The sequence below is a fragment of the Haliotis rubra genome, unplaced genomic scaffold, assembly GCF_003918875.1.
Source record: "Haliotis rubra isolate DU_JTF1 unplaced genomic scaffold, ASM391887v1 Scf790, whole genome shotgun sequence".
In the NCBI taxonomy this organism is placed as follows: Eukaryota; Metazoa; Mollusca; class Gastropoda; order Lepetellida; family Haliotidae; genus Haliotis; species Haliotis rubra.
Window position 1 is genome coordinate 360,784 of NW_025767513.1, and position 23,439 is coordinate 384,222.

A 23,439-nucleotide genomic window follows, 5' to 3' on the forward strand; every position below is an offset into this window, starting at 1 on the left:
TACATCGTACGCAATTTGTTGTCTTTTGTTTCTTAAAGGTATACCTCAAACCTCGCTTATCGACTGTCATGTTACGAAATACTCCCTTTTCTACCAACATGGCAGACAAGTTACCCTCAGGTAAAATCTGCATTTGTGTTTACCCGAATGTCTACTCCCCTCTTTAATATGCCATATAAAAATGTGGTTTATTTCATGACAGAAGGTTTTATTCAGCTAGTTTGATGCTTCACGTTGCACTTAGTAATACATTATGTTCATTATTTAGCGTTACATTCTTAGCAGTTTGCCAGACAACAGCGCAGCCCGACTGTGTCGCAGGTGCAGGTTGAATTGAGGTGTACCTACTGTCGTTGTGTAGATACGCACGAAGCTAACTGTACTTTATTTTTATTTTAGGTTTTCTCGTGTCGTGACTGTAGAACATTTCATTCGGTCTTTTCATTACTTGGGACTTGCATAGCGTGTGGTGTTACATCTGAAAAATGGTTGGACCTTTGCAAGGAGATTATTTCAGTAACATTAAGGGATGTCTGACCTTATAAGTATTATTTGGTAAGGCTGTGTGCTATATAGCCTCTACATTTTTGTATGTTCAGGTAAAGAAGAAAAGTTATGTCAGAAAAGATATAGATGATGCCTTCCACTTTCCTGGTAATGAATGTGCACAAATTCTTTTCTTAGTAATTGTTTCAAATCTTATTAGCTGCCTTGCAGTATGTTTGGAGGGCTCGTCCCCCATATAATGACCAGAAACAAATGCTATCCACAGTTTTAGTTTCCATAGTTAATGCAAAATACTGTTTGTTGAAACATGACGCAGATGTGTCACTGATGATAATGATGGAATTTCTGTTTTCAAGTACTAATGTTATGTTTATCTCCAATTTACCATGTTTATGAAGTAATAATGTTATGTTTATCTCCAATTTACCATGTTTATGAACTGACATGATGTTCTATTTTGATGTTTATTTCCATTAAACCATGTCAATGAGTTATTTTGTTCTTATTTTAAGCTGGATTTCTATGTTTTAAAAATATTTGGTATTCTCCCAGCCCAGTCTAACTAATATTTATTTCAATTGTTTATTCCTATCATACCCATGTATAGAAAAGTTGACAGTACCACTGCTACTACACAGTTACATTTGTATTGTACATTGCATTATGCTACCCATTCTTTATAGCCATTCTTTAGTGCTAAACTTTGACTTTAGTTTGTTGATTATGTTAAAGGTCACATGCAACGTAAAACACAACTTTGCAGATAGCACATGCGCAGTGAAATAGGTTCGCACAGCTTGGAAGCGGGTTGTCCAGTGAATACTCAGTGAAGGCTTTGGTGTGAGCTATTTTTCTAATGTTTTGTTGATATTTCAGAGGCTCGAGCTTTTTATATGTTATTACAGTAGATTACCGATTTAACTGTTTATATACTTTCATTTGTCTATTTCACCACACGTTCTTCTTACCGAGTCACTTTCTCAGTTTGATACTTAAGAGCAATGTCGTTATTTAGCGTTGACAGAATTTCTAACTGTGATATAGATATATTGTTGTCACAGACAAAACTCAATTTCTGTTTTATTGACACCTATGTGTCTGCCTGCCCGTCTGCTAATGACAATATTCAATACACAACTTCGATCACTGACCACATGCAATTTGAACTTAACACCTATCAGGCTATACACCATAAACAAAACGCATTGATTTATGGCCCGAGTTCGGTCTCTGTCACATTATGTAATTACACAGACAGGCAGGTGTGATACTTGAACACATGACATGTTATGATGTCTGTTGATTGCAAAATGTTATACACAAAAAATGAGCATGTATTTACAAAACCCAACATCTCTATATATACACACACAATGAGCCGTTAGGGCGGCATCTGCAAATGAACCAGCCATTACACTTGAGTGCACACCCACCCGCTCTGACTGGGTTCGGTATCCCGGCTGCTTCGTTTCGAGGGAGGTAAACCCAAGTACAAAATATTGCACTTTTGATTTGTGATTGTATGCTTATAATTTTGTTTATTTGTTTTTTCATAATCAGCAATGCATATTATATGTCATGAAGAAGTGATAATTGTGTTTTAATTATGTTTGATTTTTTGGTTGCATGTGACGTTTAAACTGCCATGTTTGTAGAAAGATGACCTTGACAGTCTTCATAACTGTGATGACTAAACTGATATTTCTCTTTCTCCCTAAATTTAAGATCACAAAGAGACATCAAAGATGCTGTTAGTAACAGTTTTCAGCATTTGTAGTATATTCTTCTAATTTAGTGTTTTTTTTCATTCTTTACATTTCACAGTGACAGTTGGGTCAAATCCATGTGTGGATTGTGACAAAGTGTTTCAAATTTGCCAGTATTTCAAATTACCCAGGGGTCAACACAGAGCGGGGAGAAGGAGACAGCCCAGAGAAACGGAAACTGGCTGATGATGACAGTGAGACAGCGCCACCTGTGAAGAAAAAGTTCTCCATGGGTTTCAGTTCGAAACTCACTGATGCCAAGAAGAGTCCAGTCATACAGATTGCTCCAAAACAAGCTCCAGCACCAATTAAGATGTCTCTATCAACACAGGTAAATCATGGTTCGCTCTGCTAAAATTCATATTTATATTATTGAAAAAACAGAGAACTTCTTTTGTTTCATTCACAGGTAAGTCGTGAGGTCTTTGTATAGCAAGAAATGGGAGGTCCCAACAGAAAGATACAATTTTCCACCAAAGATATTGTTGTGACGTTATTGGTGGTCATGCTTTAAAAAAGTCTGATGTATTGATAATAACTGATGATATTTCCTCTGGATGTTTTCCTCAGTTTTTGAGGATGAAAATATTGTACGTCTCCATGTACTTAACTTTTGAATGTGTGAGAGTGGACATACACTGCTTTTAGCAACCTCCCAGCAATATCACTATGAAGGACTCTAAGAATGTTCTTAACACACTGTCCACATGCAGGATGTGAATCTTTGATATGATTAACCATTTTTCTAAGGAACTGCCTCCTGAAGGCATTGTCTAAGGCGCCAAAATTTGCTTTCCTGACTTGCATCACTTTTGCGTGCCTATAATCAAGGCTATTCAAGCTGATACACTGTGATGTAATTCAAGAACTGTTCAAAGTCACTCACTCACTCACTCATTCATTGCAGTTGAATGTTGAAATTTGGGATAAAAATGTTCCAAAGCATCACAAAGTTATTTAGAATCTAGTTTTTAAAGATTTATTGTTGAAAACAATGTTCATGATCAGATCAAAGATCAAATGTTAAACAACTAATCAGACCTGTCAGCATATCAATGATTTTGTTGGAAAATCTACAAAATCCAGTGACGCATGAAATAATGTTTAATTATCTGTCGCGTAGTGTGATGACGTAGCAACTGATGACGACATTTGCTGACGTAATGTTTGCAGCTGCGCGTGCCAAGGTCATGTTTATAAACAAAGGCACGTGGTATGGTGACGCCAACAATAACACAATTTAGCATTGTGTATTTTCATAATATAGCCGTTAACGCTAAATGCGATTATTGATCCATTTCCAATCATCTGATTTCAGAAACCCAAAGACTGCCCAGCTACGAATGTATTACGGAAGAATGCTAAAGTAGCTGCTATATTTAATCCAGATGATGAGGTATGTGAACATTTGTAGGTAGTTGCTGGTAAATTCACACTGTATGAAATTAGGTATACATGAATATGTTAGGTAATTCTTCCTATGTGTATATCATTGCAAATACATACAACTTCTTTTGTCTCACTCATAGTCAAAAGGTCACCTCCTTTATATTTTGACATAGTGTGATGTTTTCAAAATATGGAAATATTTTGAAAGACTACTCTCTAAGTATGCTAATTTTTGTAAACTTTTGTGATGATTTTTGTAGAATCATGAGCACAAAGAGCATTTGCAGAATGGAAGGTGATGCTTATATTTAATTGTTGCATGTTCTGTTGACAGAGTGATGAAGAAGAAATGCCACCTGAGGCTAAGATGAGGATGAGAAACATAGGAAGGTGAGGTCAATTAGCATGATGATACCTCCAAAGGATTATAGGTTGATACGGTTATGTCTGTTAACTTCTGGGACAGATATAAACATTATGACGTCATGGTAGCAAATGTTTCACACACTCAGCCGAAGTTGTTTTCCAGAAAAGTATTATCATCGCATCAGATGATAGAACAGACCAAAACAATACAGAGGATAATAAACAGTTTGTTTTGTCACAGGCAAGTGTCTCATAATCCTCAATCCTGCAAATATTTTGCATTCATTCTTTGTTGTGATGAATGAAACAATTATGCCTCTGAGGTATGGATTTGGAAGTCTGAGTGAAAGGTATAGTAATTCTTGTAAGAACAGTTAACATCTGCATCTAACATATTAGTAACAAATGACATGCCATATGCTCCAGCCAGTCCGAGTGAAAGGTATAGTAAGGTATTAGTCTTTGTTCAGGCCTGCATATACGTTGTTACTAGGACTTCAATGGTTAATTTTGAAATACACTGAAAGTCCTGAAGACTTTGTCTACATTTTTATCCACTATATTTTGCAATCAGAGTGTGAATGTTCCCAAATGTTGCACCACAGTACCAATAAAATGATTCTGATGGGATAAGAAAGATAAAAGGTCTTGTGAAAAGTTTAAGTGGAAATATTTCAAGTAAATGAGCTTCCCATTTTGTCTATTTCATAAATACAATCCTGAACGAACCTGATGTAATATAAATGTGGGAGCACTGATTTGGGCTGGGGCTAAAAATAATGTTGACAGTTATGTTGTCCAAATTAACTCTTTTCTGCATATGTTTTGCAGAGATACACCAACTGCTGCAGGGCCCAATTCATTTGGTAAAAACCGACTTGGATTTTGTGATCGCCAGAAGATTATGGAGCGAGAGTTGAAGGCAAAGATGGATAACCTGGGAGAGAAAAAATGAACTCTATGAGATACAAATGTGATAAAACTGCCATGGAAAGTGGTAGCTCCCTCAGACCGGAACACCATTTTCTTTCCAACATACATAGGCTGAAGGTGATCACATCCAGCTGCTGGCTACATGCTCTTTGTGTTATGTTTATCAATGTACAGCTTTAGTGGCATTGCAGAGAGCATAGAGACTTGGCATATGTGAGCATGGCACGAGGTTGAACAGAACATTGAGGAATTGATGGATTCAGTCTGTGACTTCTGTCAGCTGCCAACTGCAGAATCAGGTTTTCAAATGAAACTGAATGTTGTGGGATGCAATGGTTGAGGAGCATCTTGCCTCGGGACAGATGACTTATTACGCACATTCATTGTACTTCAGAGTTTACATTCTTCATTTCATACTTTCTGGTGTTACAGCTCACAGCAAATGTAGCACATGTTTCCAAATCTCAAACTGATGGAGTGGTATTTTGTTATTCCCATTTGTAGGTGGAAGTGTTTCTGTGAAAAAAGATATGTTGGAAGAACTTGAGGAGTTTTGAATTTAGGTTTAGTATGCTACTCAACTTTTCATAGGGATATTTTGAATCTTTCCATCATACACAAATCTGATTCTCATAATATGTCATGTGTATGTTTAAATAGAATGGCATATCGGATATTCCTAACAAACATTGAGTAGTATATGATAAGGTGGCACACCATGTCACCCCAGCTGTTGTGCTATAGTATCAAGAGGTCCTGTACTAGTTGCTAACAATATAACTATTTCAGTAAAAAATAATCAAGGTGAACTTATCAAGTACAGAATAATGATAGTTTTGTGTATTACAAAACAGATAGTCAGTCTACCACTGAGAAGGTTGTTTTTACATTGATCTATCAATTGTCCTGTTACATAAATTAGTCTGATGAACTATTTTATTGTGACTCTGCTTGTGTAGTACGTAATAATATGACTACTATTTTCAGAATCTCATGATTCATATGATTTTAACATGAATTATAGAACACATCCTTTTCATTAAAGGATTATTTGCAGTTTTCAAAATTAAGGATTAAAATCAGTGGGCCCTTGCAATAACTCTTAAGTCAGAAGTTAAAACTTTAGCATGTTGCAGGGGTCCCTAGATTTCAATAGTAATTTAGAATAAGCAGCAAACCTCATGGGCCGAAGTCACCCTTTAATTTGGAACTCTAATTTAAGTAACTTCGGGGTTTATGGTTTATCATATGTTTTTTATGACCGAGGTAACGATTCATCAGATTGGCGTGTGTTATTGAGTATTTCACAGGGAACTGATTGTTCATATACATTGTATATTACAACAGTTTTCTGATTTCTGCGATCAAGCTCATATAACAACATTTATGTGCTAATCAGATTTCAGCACACACTCCATTTCGTTTTAGATACACATGACATGCAGCTTGTTGTAATTTATGGGATGCCATTAGGTGTTTTGTTTATGCTTGATGTTCACAAGTCATTATTTGTCATCCAATTTTATTTGAAATCACAGATTGGTTGCAAAATGAAAGTAGTTCTCAAAACAACTATAGACATATAATACATCTCAGTCATTACATTTAATATGGAAAGTATCTGTTGCACTTACAAAGTTTGGTGTCAGTTTTGTAAACTATGAGCCGTTGTGCTTTGTAATTAAATACTTAAATAAACAGGCTGTTTGATACACCGTGTTGTCAGTGATTATGTCAGCATTTGATACTTGCAAACTGCTTCAACCACAGCGGCATATTTGCTGATAGTGCTTCAGTAATCTCAGTCTGTTTGTGAAATAATCGTGATGCCTACGATCACAGTGAAGCCAAACACCTTTGTAGATGGTAGCTTGTATGTTCCAACAGAAGCTGTGTTAGTGAAGAAACTCAATAAGCATGAATATGATGCTTGGTATGTTATGGACAAAACCAATGTCATTGTGATACTATCTCCAAATTAGAATTCCTAAATGCATTTCTTCTACCTCACAAAACAAAACACAAAATGGGATTGACGTGTTCGTACTAAATTATTCCTCCAAGGCTTTACAAGCTTGCAGATGTCCCTGATTCAGCAAAATACTTGCACCAACAACAATACTTGTAGTTAGGATAGAGGCACAGAATGGACATTTAAGCTAAAGAAAGTTGGTAAAAGTTTGGTTCAGGTCAACACAAATTTATGCCTCCTCGTCTTTGTTTTATTATAGAATCAAGATCTATGTTGACAATATATTTCTTTTTGAATTCTAAATGTGACTGTTTCTACCTTACACTGTTGAAAATGTCCCCAAAAATATACAAAACATTATTCCTAATGCCAGTCTAGGCTCATCCACAGAATCTCTCTCTACATGTGCTTTATTGCAGTGTACAAAGCCTGGAATCAGACTGTAGCAATATGTGAATATCTATTCTGCAGGCTGTGAAAGTAGGGAATATCACTTTGGGAGGAGAAGAGAGAGAGAGCAGAGATCATGCATTTAGTATTTAGTATCTATATATAAAATACACCACAGGCACTGGTAGAGAAAACATGTCAGTCCCAGTGCAAATCTTTCACTCACTAATACCTCAAGACTTTTAATATACTGAACAACATTAGAAACGCACCACCCATATAATACGCATGGGCTGATCCAGGAATTTTGAAAGGGGGGGTTCCGCCAACACAAAAGAAATCTACAATGTGGTCTTAAGTCATTTTCAAAGGGGGTTCGAACCCCTGAAACCCCCCACCCCACCCTCTCTGGATCCGCCAATGATACAAAATATCCCCGTCAGACTGTAATGTACCCATGATACCTGAGCATCGTCGGTGCATTTTAGTGTGGTGCGTTTCTAATGTTGTTCAGTATATATACACAAGGCATATATATATTGTTGGAAAACTGATACATAAGGGTTTAAAGTTAAAAAGATTCCCAAAGATGGGAGCAGAATAATTACGTAACTAAAATATTTACGTAACGAAAATAAAGTGTAATTCTAACGAGCTGTACTGTTATGGACTGAACTCTTTCAAATTTGTAATATGTGTTTCAATATGACAATACAACTGAAACAAGAAAATATACCTGAAATAAACAATTAAACAATGTGAAGTTATTACAAGGTTATGGAGCTTGGAACCCAGTCATTAACTCACAAAGGACAAAAAGATGTAGTTGATTCTAACATATTTGAATTCAAACAACATTCTAAAGGTTCCTTACACATATCTTATTTCTTCTGTCTCCAACTTTTGGATTTCTCGACCTGTTCTTATGCACTAGATTTGTTAAGTTGACTTTAAATACATATCAGTTTGTATATTCTGTGATACTATGTAAGAAAATAGTATGATCAGTAAGGAGACGGACATGATCCTTTTAGTATGCAGGATTTGGGGTATATTTGAGGGTATTCACGGCTCATCAGTATGGTATGTGGGGTACACTTAAGAGTGTAATATGTATGCCGGTTCAAAATGTGAAAAATAGCATTGTGTACATAAATAATTTCTTTATGCATTATATTTCTTCATTATTTCAAAAGTAATCAAACTTCAAATCTCTCCCTTTTCTCATATGTGAAGAATTCAGGAATGAGTAATTCTTTGATGAGAGTGAAAAAGCAGATGGATGTTTGGTGTTCAGGATCGAGGGATTGGCACTCTCAGTAACCTTCACTGAAATACCAGCAAATAAATGGTTTACATTAGTCCACCCTATTTTAATTCATGACATCACTGCAAGATTGAATCTGATCCAAGAACAAATTAATATTACATTATTAAGTCTCTAATGAAACCGCACAGAGTTCCTCTCACATCCATGTACTGTGATATGTGTCTAAACTTTCCCAGTAACATCTGGTCATATCTTACATCTCAGGCTATTCTGTCCCCTAGACTCAAATTCCTCAGTTTTATATCAGCATTCAAATCAACCAGGAACATGGGTCCTGTTCCAAAAAGTGATTTTAGTGCTACGATAATTTTAAGTATGGGATTTACAGCCTGGAGATACTTTGTGGGACAAGGCTCTGATCAAATAAGGACCAGTCTAGATGTTTCACACATGAGAGTGGAATGACTCAAATCATGTGAATGCTTTGCACAAGCATGCCTTATACCTGTCATACAGCAGGTAGTACTGATGTCAATGTGTTTGGGGGGAAATGCAGTGCGACCCACTTTATCAACAGTGCGTATATTGGTGGGTGTGATTGTGTTGTGAGGCAGTGGCTGTGTTGTGTATGTTTGTATGGGACTTTTCATGAGGTGCTGTATATATCAATGTAGAGAATAGTATGGAAAGTAGTTGCGTGATAGACTGCCTATGTACACCTGCAGTGTCCATGCTTCCCATGAAAGGATCATGTTATCTTGGTCCAATTTTCACTTATTTAGAACATAATGATAGACTTTTATCAAAAATACACGAAGGAAGAAATAAAACCAATTGAAATATAGCTTTCTTACATTTATCAAGATAAATGAATTGATAATTACATTATTCCCATTATCACATTTATAAAACACATTTGATTTTGAGGGTTTATTTGTTTGGGGAAATATTCTATTCTTAAACTTTAGGTGAAATGGAGAAAACAGGAGAGAACAATCACAATGAAAATGTCAGCATTTCTGTAAATTATAAGAAGAATGGTTTAAAAAATAGCATTTCCAATTAATTATATATTTTTGGGACGTGTTTGCTGAGTGAATTGGAAATCTTAATGCTAACAAGCTAAATAAAAGCAGTTATATTGGTGTGACTTAAGTGGGACATTCATGATTTTATATATGCCATATATTTCAGTGTGTCACCAGGATGGTATTGCCATTTAAGATATATTGTTGACATAATTCTTGCTTCATATCCTTAATTGTTTGCTATCCTTGACCTATGAATTCCATGTGATTGGTTTTGATTAGCATTCTTCCAGCTGCACAGTATATTTATTGTAAGCCAAATATGCCTTGAACAGCTGCATGATATCATTATATATACGTACTTAATGGCTTCACTTAGACAGAAGATGCTAAAAAACTCAATTCAGGATTAGGGGCGGTGGGGTAACCTAGTGGTTAAGGCTTTCGCTCGTCACGCCGAAGACCTGGGTTCGGTTCCCCACATGGGTACAATATGTGAAGCCCATTTCTGGTGTCCCCTGCCGTGATATTGCTGGAATATTGCTAAAAGCGGCGTAAAACTAAACTAAACTCACTCACACAATACAGGAATAAACTTGTCCTCAGTCATGTGTTCCTAATTCTCTTCAATGACATTTTTCCAGTTTAAAGTAAAAAAGTGTATTTTAGTTTGCATACAGCAAGAGTTGCACCCAGTCACTTATTTATTTTTCATCCTTCATTATGCCCAGAAGCAAATTTATTGTTTTATATTATGTCATGTTCTATGTTCTTAATTATGACATTTTATGATGGATGTAACAGTTCACTGTGTTGACAATGTACAATCTATTATTATAAATATGGGCATATGGAACAACTGTTTGGACGCACATTATCTTTGATGACTTTGTTTACTTGTTAAGATTGTTTATTTATTATCAGTCATTGTTATGGACTCTGGTCCTTATAAAGTTAAGGTTATTTTTCTGGGTTCTTTTGTCAATTAAATTAAAAACAAGGGATGAGCAAAATATGACCAAATGAAAATGAAGTTTTACATTAGGATCACTGTGCCAATTTGTGTACATTATCATGTAGCATTATACAACTAATCCACACTTGTTTTTAGATTACACAATTTTGGCCCCAAAAGTTCAGGTCAGTAGGTTAAACAGAAGAAATGGATATCTTATTTATGAAAATATATTTACATGTGTGATTTGTCATTATTCATTGTGTTTTGAAGGTGTCAGCATAACTTTTAAAAATATTTTTATTGTATTTGAATTAGATAGGTATATTGATAGTGACTGTAAACTATTTTTATTTATCATTGTTTATATTTTTTGCCTATTTGAAGTTGATGTATGTAAGCCAAATATAAAAAAGGTCTGTCCCATAGAAAGTTTATTCTGTTATCTCTTTATTCATGGAAATCACTTAAAACAGTTACATACATGGTTATTCTTGAATCTCTTTCATTTTCCCATATTATTTTGTTTGTTTTGCATATCAATTTATTCCATTCCATCATTGTTTGTGTTATGTTTATGCATAATCCATGTATCACTGCATGTTACATATTACATAATATCAGATGAGGTCTTACCTTTTTTTTTGCCTGGTTTACAGATCTGCTAAACTTACAACCAAAATGGTAAGATATCTTTGACAGTATAAATGATAATGAAATCCTGCTGTTCGATTTTAGACTTTAAATGTTTGTTATGAAACAAACAAGGACAAGGTGGTTGATGTTTTATAATTACACATACACGTAACCATGACAACCTGATAATTGCAAATAATGAATTTCATACGCATGTCCATGTTACAAAATAGCACTACAAACTTCATCTAAAGTTAGTTTGGTACTTGACTGAATATTGAAAAGTGTTCTTTTCACATGTCATGGTTTCCTTTAACTATCCATTGTATTGTGGAATACTAAGTTTAATTTGTTCTCTCACAGATACATTTACATCACAAGCTAGTGAATGTGTACTGAGTACATATGTGTCCACAAGGTGTACTGGCTTCAAGGAGAAGTAAGATTTAGTATTTCAAAAGGAAATTATGTGCTGTGGAATGTTTTGTCAAAAACTGAAACCATTTTATGACCTTGTTTTACAGGTTTGTTTTTCAAAGGCAAGAGGGAAAACAAAATGAAGCTAATTGTTAAAATTATTTGAGTGACTTAGGATATCACTGCATCATGCCATCATTTTTTAAATGTTATATTTTGTGTATTAATACAAACTCACTTTTGAAGTTCAATTTTGGGAAAGAAAACTTTTGCCTCAGTTGCAGTCTTAAGTATGAGTCAGCAGGAGAGAATATGGGTTAAGATGTCATTGTAACTGTAAATTATGAAATAAAAGGTTAAGAGACACTTTGTTTCGTTACAGTAAAATGGCTACAAAGTGCAAGCAGATCTGTAAAGCAAGACATAAATTTGGTCTGTCCTGGTACTATTAAATGAAAAATGTTATGTACGTTTGTAAGTTATGTTTCCATTACAAATTGTATCTATTTCCTTTTTAGCTGTTGTTAAGTGCTTACAGCATGATTCACTTACAACAGTTTGAATAGATTCCCTTTATGCAAGTTTATATTTTGGTTAGGAATAATACAGTATATATATATATATATATAGTAATTTGTGAAAAACTTCTTCCAATGAATGTTTGTTTTGTGATGTTTCTGGCTGACGTATTTTGAACTGTTTCAGTTACTGGTATTGTGGAGGTGGGGGTTATTGATATGATACATTGTGTTTTGTAATGATGGAAGGGCAGGAAGTATGCCTGACATGTGTTACAAACAAACTTTATATTACTAAACAATTTTTGTCCGTATGTTTTTCAAATAACTATCAAATGATGTTGCTGACTAGTTGGATGAATCAAAGTGTTTTTATTATTCTCAAAGCTGATTTTTATCTAGAAATGGTTGTAAAACAGGCATATATGTTCATTATCATTTCAGTGCTTTTATATGAATGGAGCATTGATGAATATTGGTTGGGTCTATCCAGGTAACTGTTTCAATACTTTCCTCTCTGCTTTGCATATATGGTTCATCTTTATTGGAGTTGGTGCACTTTATAAGACTTTTCATATCAACAGAAAATGGTTCTGAATAACATGAAAAGCGTGACATTTATTCTATCTATATTGGGTTTTAAAGTTTAGTTACATATTCCTAGCAGTGAATTGTCAATACTGGCCATAATCAGCATTATATGGGTATATACTCAGGATCTGATTATCTTTGTTAATCACAGATCTATGGACTGACTTTGCACAAGGTGTCTAAAGATTTCATCACAGTAACACTATAATTAGATATTCAGCAAGTCAGAGAAACTTTGTCAAATGCTCACAAGCATTATGGCTGAGGTAAGGAATATTTAAAGTTTTCAGTTTCATTAAAACACAGACGTGCTCAGTCTACCTTTCCAAAATGACAAGGGGCTAAAGCGTTCGCTCATCACGCGGAAGACGCGGGTTCGATTCCCCACATGGGCACAATGTGTGAAGCCCATTTCTGGTGTCCCCCGCCGTGATATTGCTGGAATATTGCAAGAAGTGGCATAAAACCCATTTCACTCACTCACTCCAAGATTACAAAACATTTATTGCTTATGTAGCAAATGCTTTCAGATGCTTCCAGGACTTTCAAGAAGGGTTTTGATCACACCCTACAGGTAAGTCATGAAATGAGCAAAGAACAACATAGGATGACAAGTCCACATTGTCTGATATTATGTGGTACAAATGAAACGTACATATGAATGCCCATTCTGGACTATCCGCAGAAACATCTTCTATTAAGCACCCTGTGTACCCAATATTGCCCCATCCTGCCACCATAGATCTATCAGTGTTTGGTTTTGTTCCGCTCATGGGTACAGTTCATATACTCCACCCGAGCAGTCACCTTCTGCTGTGTTCCATGACCTTACTCATTCAGTTCCCCAGAAAATACATATTTTGGATGAAACTGTTTGAATTAGAGCTAAAAAGAAATAAAATTATATGAAAATGAATATGTTGACACATTAATAGTTTCATGAGATCCTAGATAACTAAAATTATTTATTTCCTTAGTCATGTTTTTGTAGCAAGAATCCATGATAAACACACCAAGAAATATTTTCATAAAAGTTCTTGAAGCAAGATATAATTTTAGTGATTTCCTATATTGTACTGACTTTACTTGGTTAAAGCATTATGTGTAGTTTCTTATATAGCTGTAGTGCAACAACAGTGTTTCATTGGTTGTAATTATGTGAGTTTCTTCATGTTGACAATGAAGCTGTTTTGTTTAACAAGTTGTACAGTGTCATTTTCAATTTTACTTGAATCACCTATAAAACTTGTATGAGGTAATATGTTTCAATATTACCAATAAAATACTTCATCAAGTTATGTCATCTCATCTTTCTGCTTGCTATGACTCCATATATGAAGGTCCAGATGTGACCTGCCTGTGAGTGTTACTCAATGTTAGGTGTCTATGAATTGGGAAACTACGGCCAGTCTGGGCCAAGGCTGTTTATAGAACTCCTTGTCTAATCCTGGTCCACACTGCCTTCAAGGCTAGTCTGTGTGACCAGTCTTTGTCTAATCCTGGTCCACACTGCCTTCAAGGCTAGTCTGTGTGACCAGTCTTTATCTAATCCTGGTCCACACTGCCTTCAAAGCTAGTCTGTGTGATCAGTCTATGTCTGGTCCACACTGCCTTCAAGGCTAGTCTGTGTGACCAGTCTTTTTTGTCTAATCCTGGTCCACACTGCCTTCAAGGCTAGTCTGTGTGACCAGTCTTTGTCTGGTCCACACTGCCTTCAAGGCTAGCCCTCAGTGACCAGTCTTTGTCTAATCCTGGTCCACACTGCCTTCAAGGCTAGTCTGTGTGACCAGTCTTTGTTCATCCTGGTCCACACTGCCTTCAAGGCTAGTCTGTGTGACCAGTCTTTGTCTTGACAGTCTTTGTCTAATCCTGCTCCACACTGCCTTCAAGGCTAGTCTGTGTGACTAGTCTTTGTCTAATCCTGGTCCACACTGCCTTCAAGGCTTCAGTCTGTGTGACCAGTCTTTGTCTAATCCTGGTCCACACTGCATCAAGGCTAGTCTGTGTGACCAGTTCTTGTGTAATCCTGGTCCACACTGCCTTCAGAAACTAGTCTGTGTGACCAGTCTTTGTCTAATCCTGGTCCACACTGCCTTCAAGGCTAGTCTGTGTGGGACCAGTCTTGTCTAATCCTGGTCCACACTGCCTTCAAGGCTGGGGTCTGCCTTGTGACCAGCTCTTCTTCAAGGCTAGTCTGTGTGACCAGTCTTTTGTCTAATCCTGGTCCACACTGCCTTCAAGGCTAGTCTGTGTGACCAGTCTTTGTCTAATCCTGGTCCACACTGCCTTCAAGGCTAGTCTGTGTGACCAGTCTTTGTCTAATCCTGGTCCACACTGCCTTCAAGGCTAGTCTGTGTGACCAGTCTTTGTCTAATCCTGGTCCACACTGCCTTCAAGGCTAGTCTGTGTGACCAGTCTTTGTCTAATCCTGGTCCACACTGCCTTCAAGGCTAGTCTGTGTGACCAGTCTTTAATCTATCCTGGTCCACACACTGCCTTCAGGCTAGTCTGTGTGACCAGTCTTTAATCTAATCCTGGTCCACACTGCCTTCAAGGCTAGTCTGTGAATAAGTCTTTGTCTAATCCTGGTCCACACTGCCTTACAGGCTAGTCCTGTGTGACCAGTCTTTGTCTATCCTGGTCCACACTGCCTTAGGGCTAGTCACCAGTGTGACCAGTCTTTATATAAAACTTGTATGAGGTAATATGTTTCAATATTACCAATAAAATACTTCATCAAGTTATGTCATCTCATCTTTCTGCTTGCTATGACTCCATATATGAAGGTCCAGATGTGACCTGCCTGTGAGTGTTACTCAATGTTAGGTGTCTATGAATTGGGAAACTACGGCCAGTCTGGGCCAAGGCTGTTTATAGAACTCCTTGTCTAATCCTGGTCCACACTGCCTTCAAGGCTAGTCTGTGTGACCAGTCTTTGTCTAATCCTGGTCCACACTGCCTTCAAGGCTAGTCTGTGTGACCAGTCTTTGTCTAATCCTGGTCCACACTGCCTTCAAGGCTAGTCTGTGTGACCAGTCTTTGTCTAATCCTGGTCCACACTGCCTTCAAGGCTAGTCTGTGTGACCAGTCTTTGTCTAATCCTGGTCCACACTGCCTTCAAGGCTAGTCTGTGTGACCAGTCTTTGTCTTATATGATACCATGACCTTGTGCCTTGTCTGAGTGTAGATTGGGAATAATTCCCAGTGTGTTTCTAATATGGTAATTGCCACCATAATCAAGACTGGTATTTGGGTCTTATCTGTGTCTAGATTGTCTCTTTGACTGTTTTCTGGGTCTGATGTTGGTCTGTACTGTCTTTGTGGCCTAGCCTGGTATCAGCATCTGATCTTTGGTCCAGACTGGTAGATAAATCTGATTCAAATCTAGACTGATACCTAGGTTTGATCTGTGACCAGACTGTCTGCATGACCAAGACTGTTATCTAGGTCTGAGCTACCACTATAACCAAGACTTGACTGCATCAAGACTGTCTCTGTGGCCTGGGCCTGCAATTGGATCCCTAGCTTAGGTTGTTATTTGGATCTGATCTGGACTGTCTCTATGACCTGGACTAGTATCAGGGTCTGACCTTAGTCTAAACATTTCAATCCCCTCAACATGAGTCTGATCTTGATCAAGATAGTCCCTGTGGACTGCAGTGGTATCTTTGTCTTACTTAGGGCTAGACTGTCAGTAGGTGTAACCTATCTGAGTCTAGAATGTGCCCATGACCTTGTGTCCAATCTGGGGCTAGACTGTCACCATTCCATAGAATGGCCAAATTGATACGATCTGAAGATGGTTGAAGTTGCAACTGTGGGGCCATTCGAGGTACCGGTTAACAGGTCAAACCAATCCAAAACACTGATAAGTGTCTTCCAAGACACATCAACATTCAACTAGAGTAGTTTTTAGGTCCTCTGGTTTGCTGGAATAACTTTGAACACAGAAAAGTACTACAAAGTACTCTAATGATAATTAAGTTTAAACACAATACTGTAGCAATAGGCAGAAAGGTATTAATTCTATGAGTGTACAAAAAATAGTACATCCCTTAAAGGCTTATATCTTTTTCATGAACTGACCCTAACTTTGAGTGGTTGTTAGTTTTATGAAAAACAGTTATGTCTGTATTGACTGTAAAATGTTAATCTTTTCCTTTCCACAGAAATATGTCAATTCATTTCTACTCTATTTGGTAATGATATCATACCTTTAATAATTGAGGATGATCAGAAAATGTAGGCTTGGGTTCTTTCAGCAGAGACCCATTTGGGAATTTGGATGCATAGTACTTGGGTCTGACAGCTGACAATCCAAAAATGTCCAATGTTTCCTTTTCCAGAATATATTTATTCATGTTTACCCAATGTTACAATGTGATAGTAAAGTGCAGTCTCCTCCCAATGTCTTACGGAGACACCCTGTGACGTTGACCTTCTAATTACTGATTTACATGTAGACAGTGTAATTACTACACTGTTTGTCTGAGACATTGACTCTCTGTAATAAGATAAACATACATCATAAAATATTGGTGAACTGGGTATTTCTGGAACTCACAATCTGGCTCATCAGACTCCCTCAGAGCAGGGTCTTGGGCCATAAATGCATAGCATGAATAAATAGATATGTTCCCGGGCTATCACCACAGTTAAGCTGGAACTTGGGAGACATCACTGATGTTCATGATCATTTCAGTCAAATGTATGCTCGAAACAAAAATAAACAGTACTTACTCTCCCAGTAGACTATATCTTTCAGAAGTGGAAATCTGTTTGTTTCTTTTCTCCAGTATAAGCGTATGCGTGAGTAATAGTGTTGGTTAATATTCACATGAACAGAACTTGCGCTGCCATAACATGCGTCGATTTGTGTCCAACAGCCGACATTATTGTTACAAATGACTTTTGTTGGCTGTATTAACTGTGGCTATGAAAGCTAAGGGCACCGTCTGGGCTCTCGTTTGTGGGTCGCTGAATGACTTCTGTCAGTCGACTTGAGGGCGTTTGTTGGGTAGTTGATCCGTGACAGGTATCGGGAGAAATGTTGTCATGGGAAAATCTCAACAATACGAAGTATTCCACGCTTGATATGAATACAACTGGGCTAAGAAGATCACCCCGGCTGTTGCGAAGGGAGGAGGTAGACGGGTCATCACCAATACAGAATTTAAGGCGTGTTTTTGAACTTTCATGAATTTTTTTCTTTAATGAATACATCATAATGAATGGGATACGATTTCTACTTCTTTTTGATGAGCGCACTGCTGAATTGATTCCTAAATATAATTCATCTGTTGTTCACACTTCAATAAGTTTCCATTCTGCGAACACAAAAGTTACAATTGATGATAGAAACAAATAATTGTTGATACATAACACAGAGTGAATACACATGTAAACATCTGGTAACTATTGGAATCAAACACAACAGAATAGGTTCAGCTGGCTAGATTTTTGCATGGACGAGCAAGACATAAAGACTTAATCATCTATCATGACGTGTATTTTATATAATTCCCACCATGTACACATCTTCCAGACCCGCCTACGGGCATCGAAAATATATTCCTTTTGAAGATGTTTCACCAGACATTAACACTATGTTAAAGAAAAATTGGATGTCGGGTAGTCTGTTGTGGTTAAAGCCTTCGTACCGGGTGCAATGTGTGGATCCGTTTTCTAGTGTTCCTTGCTTTTGCTGGAATATTGATGGAAATGGTACAATACAATAAAAACACTTTACATCAACTCAAACAGTGAGCATATAATAGTGTGTCTTCTGAAAACTGAATTTTGCATCGGATTTGTTGCTGTTTTTTTAGCGCAGGATAAAGCGCCCGTACAATATTTCAAACGGAGCTCCGAACACTGTCTATCATGGTGCTTCATCGATTTCCAGACCTATGTCGGTGTTGGGAGTTGACAACATCATCTGGACCAAGCTGTCGCATGTTGGTCAGGGTGGACATGAATCAATCGTGTATATGTTGATCTGGGGATCATTGCATAAGCTACTTAACCTCGGGACCCTGTGTCGACCCCTCTCAACGCATTGTCACAAAACTATGGCAGTCTTTCTAGCAGACGATAAACTTCCTGAGTTGAGGGACCGACTTCAACACAAGCCAAGATATTTAAAGGTCGGCATTCACCATGCTCATCATTTTAGGTAACTGTCATGCTGTGAAAAGCGAAAGGGAGGGGAGTATATGGGGACACACACACGCACGCGCCATAGTCGCCCGGCTCTGATATATTTATAAGTATGACCTATATATCTTATATCTTATCATCCTCGATGATATCTTATTAGTTCATATGAATAAACTCGTATTCCATCCAAGGTCGAGCACACCTATATATATACTGGACTAATATCTTATATATATAGGTCATACTTACAAATATATCAGAGCCGGGCGCACTCTACAGTACATCGATGGGCCTTTTAATCTGATCGCCTCCCCTGTTTGTGTCATTTTCGAATGGGACGCAGTGGTCCTAGATACGTTAACCAAATAGTCAGATCGCCAGCAGAGAACATTTGAGCCGGTTTAGCTTTTTGTATATCATCAGTTAATCCATACAAGCATTTTTGAAACGTAAATAGTCCGATCCACGATGACGATGAATTTTCTAGTGTCACTATTCCAGTTCTTGTTTGGTGCGAGTATGGTTTTACACCGCTTTTAGCAATATTCCAGCAATATCACGGGGACACAAGAAATGGGCTTCATACATTGTACCTATGTGAGGAATCGAACTGGGTCTTCAGTGTGACGAGCAACTCTTTAACCACTAGGCTACCCCACCGCCACTCATCTTTGGTAATTTAGTAGCAGACTAATAATTAATTTATACACAACTCTGTTGGTACTCTTAACAACACTGTTTCTCATTTACAGACGAACTTTGAAAAGTTATTGTTTGAATAATTTTACACATGTAACAATATGATAACAATAGATGTAAATGCTTTGCTAGGTACTAGTGTTTATTGATACAACACCAGGTCGTACATTATGATGCATGTGTACTTGCACTAGAGTCTTATTTCAGATATACAATGAGGTGATAACAAAGTTGGACTCGGTGGTCACAGGGTTTCATTTTATTGTGGACAAATGGCCGGACTTCAAGGCAGTTATTACAAAGCCTGATCCTGAGACTGTGGAGGTAGGTAGCAGCCCAATCAGTGGTTAGAGGTATTCTGAATGTAATGTTCCCAATTTTCATAATTATATGGTAGTATCCTTTGTTTTATGTTGTACACCAGTAAGCCAATTATCTATGTATTTATACATCCATCCACCAAGCTAGTCTACATACATACTCTGCTCAACTACCTAACTATTCCATCTCTTACTAGTGGTGATAAACCGTCTCAGGGCTCCAGATAAGGGTTGTATCGGAGTATGTACGGATAAAACATATGCAAGATACGGTAGGAAATAATTTAGAAAGCGTAGCAGATACGCGGCACAGCAATGGTGTACGGTCTTAGAATCATTTACAGACGATTTATCTGAAAAAGTATTGTTTTATTGTATATTGACCTGTTTACACCAGAGTAGCAATGTTGTGCATATATGAAACAAAACACAAGATTACTGATACGCCATTAATTTCCATTCAGTTCTCTAAATGTACTCTTAAGGTTTTCCAGTACTCCTATATTGAATAAATAAGGAGTACGTACTCCTGATCATGAAAAATTATCTGGAGCCCTGCTGTCTGTAGAAATGTGAATAAAAAGTGATGATAAGAAACCCTGAAAAGTAATGAGTGGTTTGAAATATTATCACGCCTTTATTTATCAGATGTAATTTCACATTTTGTCCCAGGAACATAGTATACCCATTTACAATTTTCTCTCTCTCTGTGTCTCTCTCTCTCTCCAAACCACCAAACACATGCACACACACATGCACACACACATGCACACACACACACACATGCACATGCACATGACATGTACAAGACATGTACAAAGTCAACCCTCTAAAGAAACATCATCACAGAACCTGTCTTATTCTGTACACTGATTGTTATAGTTTGAGTTCCTTAACAACATCTACAATGTGGCTGCAGAGGATGAGACGGCCTTATCAGATCTGCTGGAACAGCAAGGAGTCATCGACTGGAATAAGGGGATTGTTTTTGCATGTGAGTTGATGGTGCATGAATATTTCAGAGTATGTATCGCATACAAGTGTCTGATCTTCATGACCATTTTGATTCCTTATGGGGCGGTGGGGTAGTCTAGTGGTTAAAGTATTGGCTCGTCACGCTGAAGACCCGGGTTCGAATCCCCACATGGGTACAATGAGTGAAGCCCATTTCTGGTGTCCCCCGCCCTGATATTGCTGGAATATTGCTAAAAGCGGCGTAAAAACCAAACTCAGTCAGTCAGTCAGTTGATTCCTCATGTGGGTACAATATGTCAAGTTCATCTCTGATGTTTCCACTGTGATATTGCTGAAACAATACTGTGAAATCATTTCAATCACTTGCTCATATAGCTGGATAATCTATAATGTTGAATATCTTTCACAGTAGTTCTGTATAATAGTAAGTGAGTATTTGGGTAATTTTAATGTTTATATTTTATTTGTTGATCAGATATTATGAATATGATGGAAGAAGGGGCAAGATCTAGCCCAGAAATGTTGTGAGAAACAAACAAAGAAGTTGTTATCCATAACATTTGTCTTGTATCACTGAATATACTGTTTATATGATATAACAATTTCAGTGCTTCATTAATAAATTTGCTCTTTTCCGAAAATGTTAACCACCTGCTGCTGACAATGTTGAAAGTCTTACAATACATATTTTGGTCAGACCAAATTTAAAACTAGTTTTACAGATTGCCTGTGAGAATAGTAGCCCCAAACCTCTACATTCACATACCATTCAGAAGATTTAACTCTCAAACCATTGTTTGCCATGAACTTATATATAAACAATTTACTAGACTCATGCTTTGGTCTGGGCACATATGTACCTTATATTATAACTGTAAAAATATATACATGTACATCATTATTACATATCAAATATGCTGATGTTTTTGTTTTTAAAATTCCATTTCATACATTTATGCATATACAAGGCAGACATAAAATGTGGAAAATATACATTTCAATAATTTCAGTCATGTAATTATACTGATGTTTGTTGACAGGTGTGGACTCCACATTTTCTAAAGTTATAAATGAAGCTATAAAATGTCATGGAGGAAGCAGTGATCCATCAGAGCCCTGTTACGTGCAGTGTGTTACTCAAGAAAGCCTGAATGTCAAGTAAGTTAAAATGAATGAGTTACCACACAAGTCAGCATTATTTTGAACATTTAAAAGAATTTGCTAGGAAGCAAGTCACAGAATACCTTGTTTAGTTAGTGAAATGGGATTAATGCAGCTTTGAATAGCATTCCAGTTGTATAACCACTTTGTTGAAGTCCTTGATCATTGGTATGGTGCTGACGAACAAAAAACCATGATTGGGATGATTTGAACCTATTATCAAAGGTACTATGTCAAGGGAGACAACTCTGCACAATAATTAGAAATGCCTCAGATGACTGGGCCATCCTTGCCTCTAAGTACTTTATCTTTTCACTTTACAAATGTGGTACAAAATGCATTATGTAGTATGTCACATTGTCTTCCAGGCCTGTCCCAGATGGCTTCAAGCTTTTACCATTAACCCAAGGTGACTCCAAGTTTGTTAACTCCCAGTGGAAATTTACAGTGGAAATGAATCTCTTGCATACATTGACAAGCTCATTACGTGTTTACCTTCCTGCTGTCTGTATGACCAAAATGGCACCATTGTTGGATTTGCAATGTCCTATCATTATGGGGCCCTCGGAATGCTACATGTGGTGGAGGAGCATCGGGGGAAGGGATACGCCAAGGTCATCATGTCATATCTGGCACAGAAGAGACTTCAGACTGGCAAGGAAGCATTTGTTGTGATTGAGGAGAGCAATGCTGTATCCCTCAAGCTTCATGAAGCACTTGGTTTTAAACAAATACCCAGCATGAAGGTGGCATGGATCAGATATACACCAAACGGAACCTGCAAAGGACCAAAGTCCTGTTGTATTTGATAATAAGTACTTGTAACAAAATCATAAACATCATGACGTCCACACAATTGGTCATGATTCATAATTTAGAGAGGACTAGAAGTCTTTAACTGACCTTTATACAGATATCCAAGACAAGCAATGTTCCATAAAAAATCTGATAGGGAAAAATCTGAATTAAATTGCTGCAGAATATACCTGTTATCAGTAAGACTCAAATCACATTAATCTTACGATTTCGAGATTGCCTTATCTACCAGTAAGCTAAACACCTTAGACCTTCAGTCTAAAGTTTCAAATAACACATGATAAAAATCATAAATGTTGCATTTTATATTTTAAGGTATCTATGTCAACAGTCAAAACACATATCGGAATACCTACAAACTGATAATAACTGGTCATATTCACTTAGTTAATGCTTTTATACATGCTTTCAAGAATCATGAAATGAGACTTATTTAGATTTAATGATGACATCACTCAAGGGCTGTTTACCAAAGTACCTGATTCCAGAACTGTTAACTTGGGTCAAATGAAGTATGACATAAATCAGTTAACATTTGCTGACATTAATTTCATTTGGGCTATTCCTTTGT

The 23,439-nt window shown here is 37.1% G+C and overlaps 2 protein-coding genes across 2 annotated transcripts; both read left to right on the forward strand.

Annotated features, from left to right (window-relative positions):
• Positions 1-50: 50 nt before the first annotated feature.
• On the forward strand, positions 51-6,673 carry LOC124261191 (PEST proteolytic signal-containing nuclear protein-like). The gene is made up of 5 exons (XM_046695510.1): positions 51-120; positions 2,405-2,604; positions 3,592-3,669; positions 3,997-4,052; positions 4,860-6,673. The coding sequence occupies exons 1-5, from the start codon at positions 69-71 to the stop codon at positions 4,981-4,983; spliced, it is 510 nt and encodes a 169-aa protein (XP_046551466.1). The 5' UTR covers positions 51-68; the 3' UTR covers positions 4,984-6,673.
• Positions 6,674-18,647: 11,974 nt separating this feature from the next.
• On the forward strand, positions 18,648-22,727 carry LOC124261194 (glycine N-acyltransferase-like protein Keg1). The gene is made up of 5 exons (XM_046695513.1): positions 18,648-18,884; positions 19,804-19,920; positions 20,799-20,910; positions 21,932-22,049; positions 22,421-22,727. Exons 1-5 carry the CDS (start codon positions 18,648-18,650, stop codon positions 22,725-22,727), a joined length of 891 nt encoding a protein of 296 aa, XP_046551469.1.
• Positions 22,728-23,439: the final 712 nt, after the last annotated feature.

Coding starts and splice junctions, on each gene's coding strand:
- LOC124261191 (XM_046695510.1), top strand. CDS start 69: ATGTTACGAAATACTCCCTTTTCTACCAACATGGCAGACAAGTTACCC. Junction 2,605..3,591: donor AGATGTCTCTATCAACACAG/GTAAATCATGGT, acceptor ATCTGATTTCAG/AAACCCAAAGACTGCCCAGC. Junction 4,053..4,859: donor AGGATGAGAAACATAGGAAG/GTGAGGTCAATT, acceptor TATGTTTTGCAG/AGATACACCAACTGCTGCAG.
- LOC124261194 (XM_046695513.1), top strand. CDS start 18,648: ATGTCGGTGTTGGGAGTTGACAACATCATCTGGACCAAGCTGTCGCAT. Junction 20,911..21,931: donor TAAGGGGATTGTTTTTGCAT/GTGAGTTGATGG, acceptor GTTTGTTGACAG/GTGTGGACTCCACATTTTCT. Junction 22,050..22,420: donor CAAGAAAGCCTGAATGTCAA/GTAAGTTAAAAT, acceptor ATTGTCTTCCAG/GCCTGTCCCAGATGGCTTCA.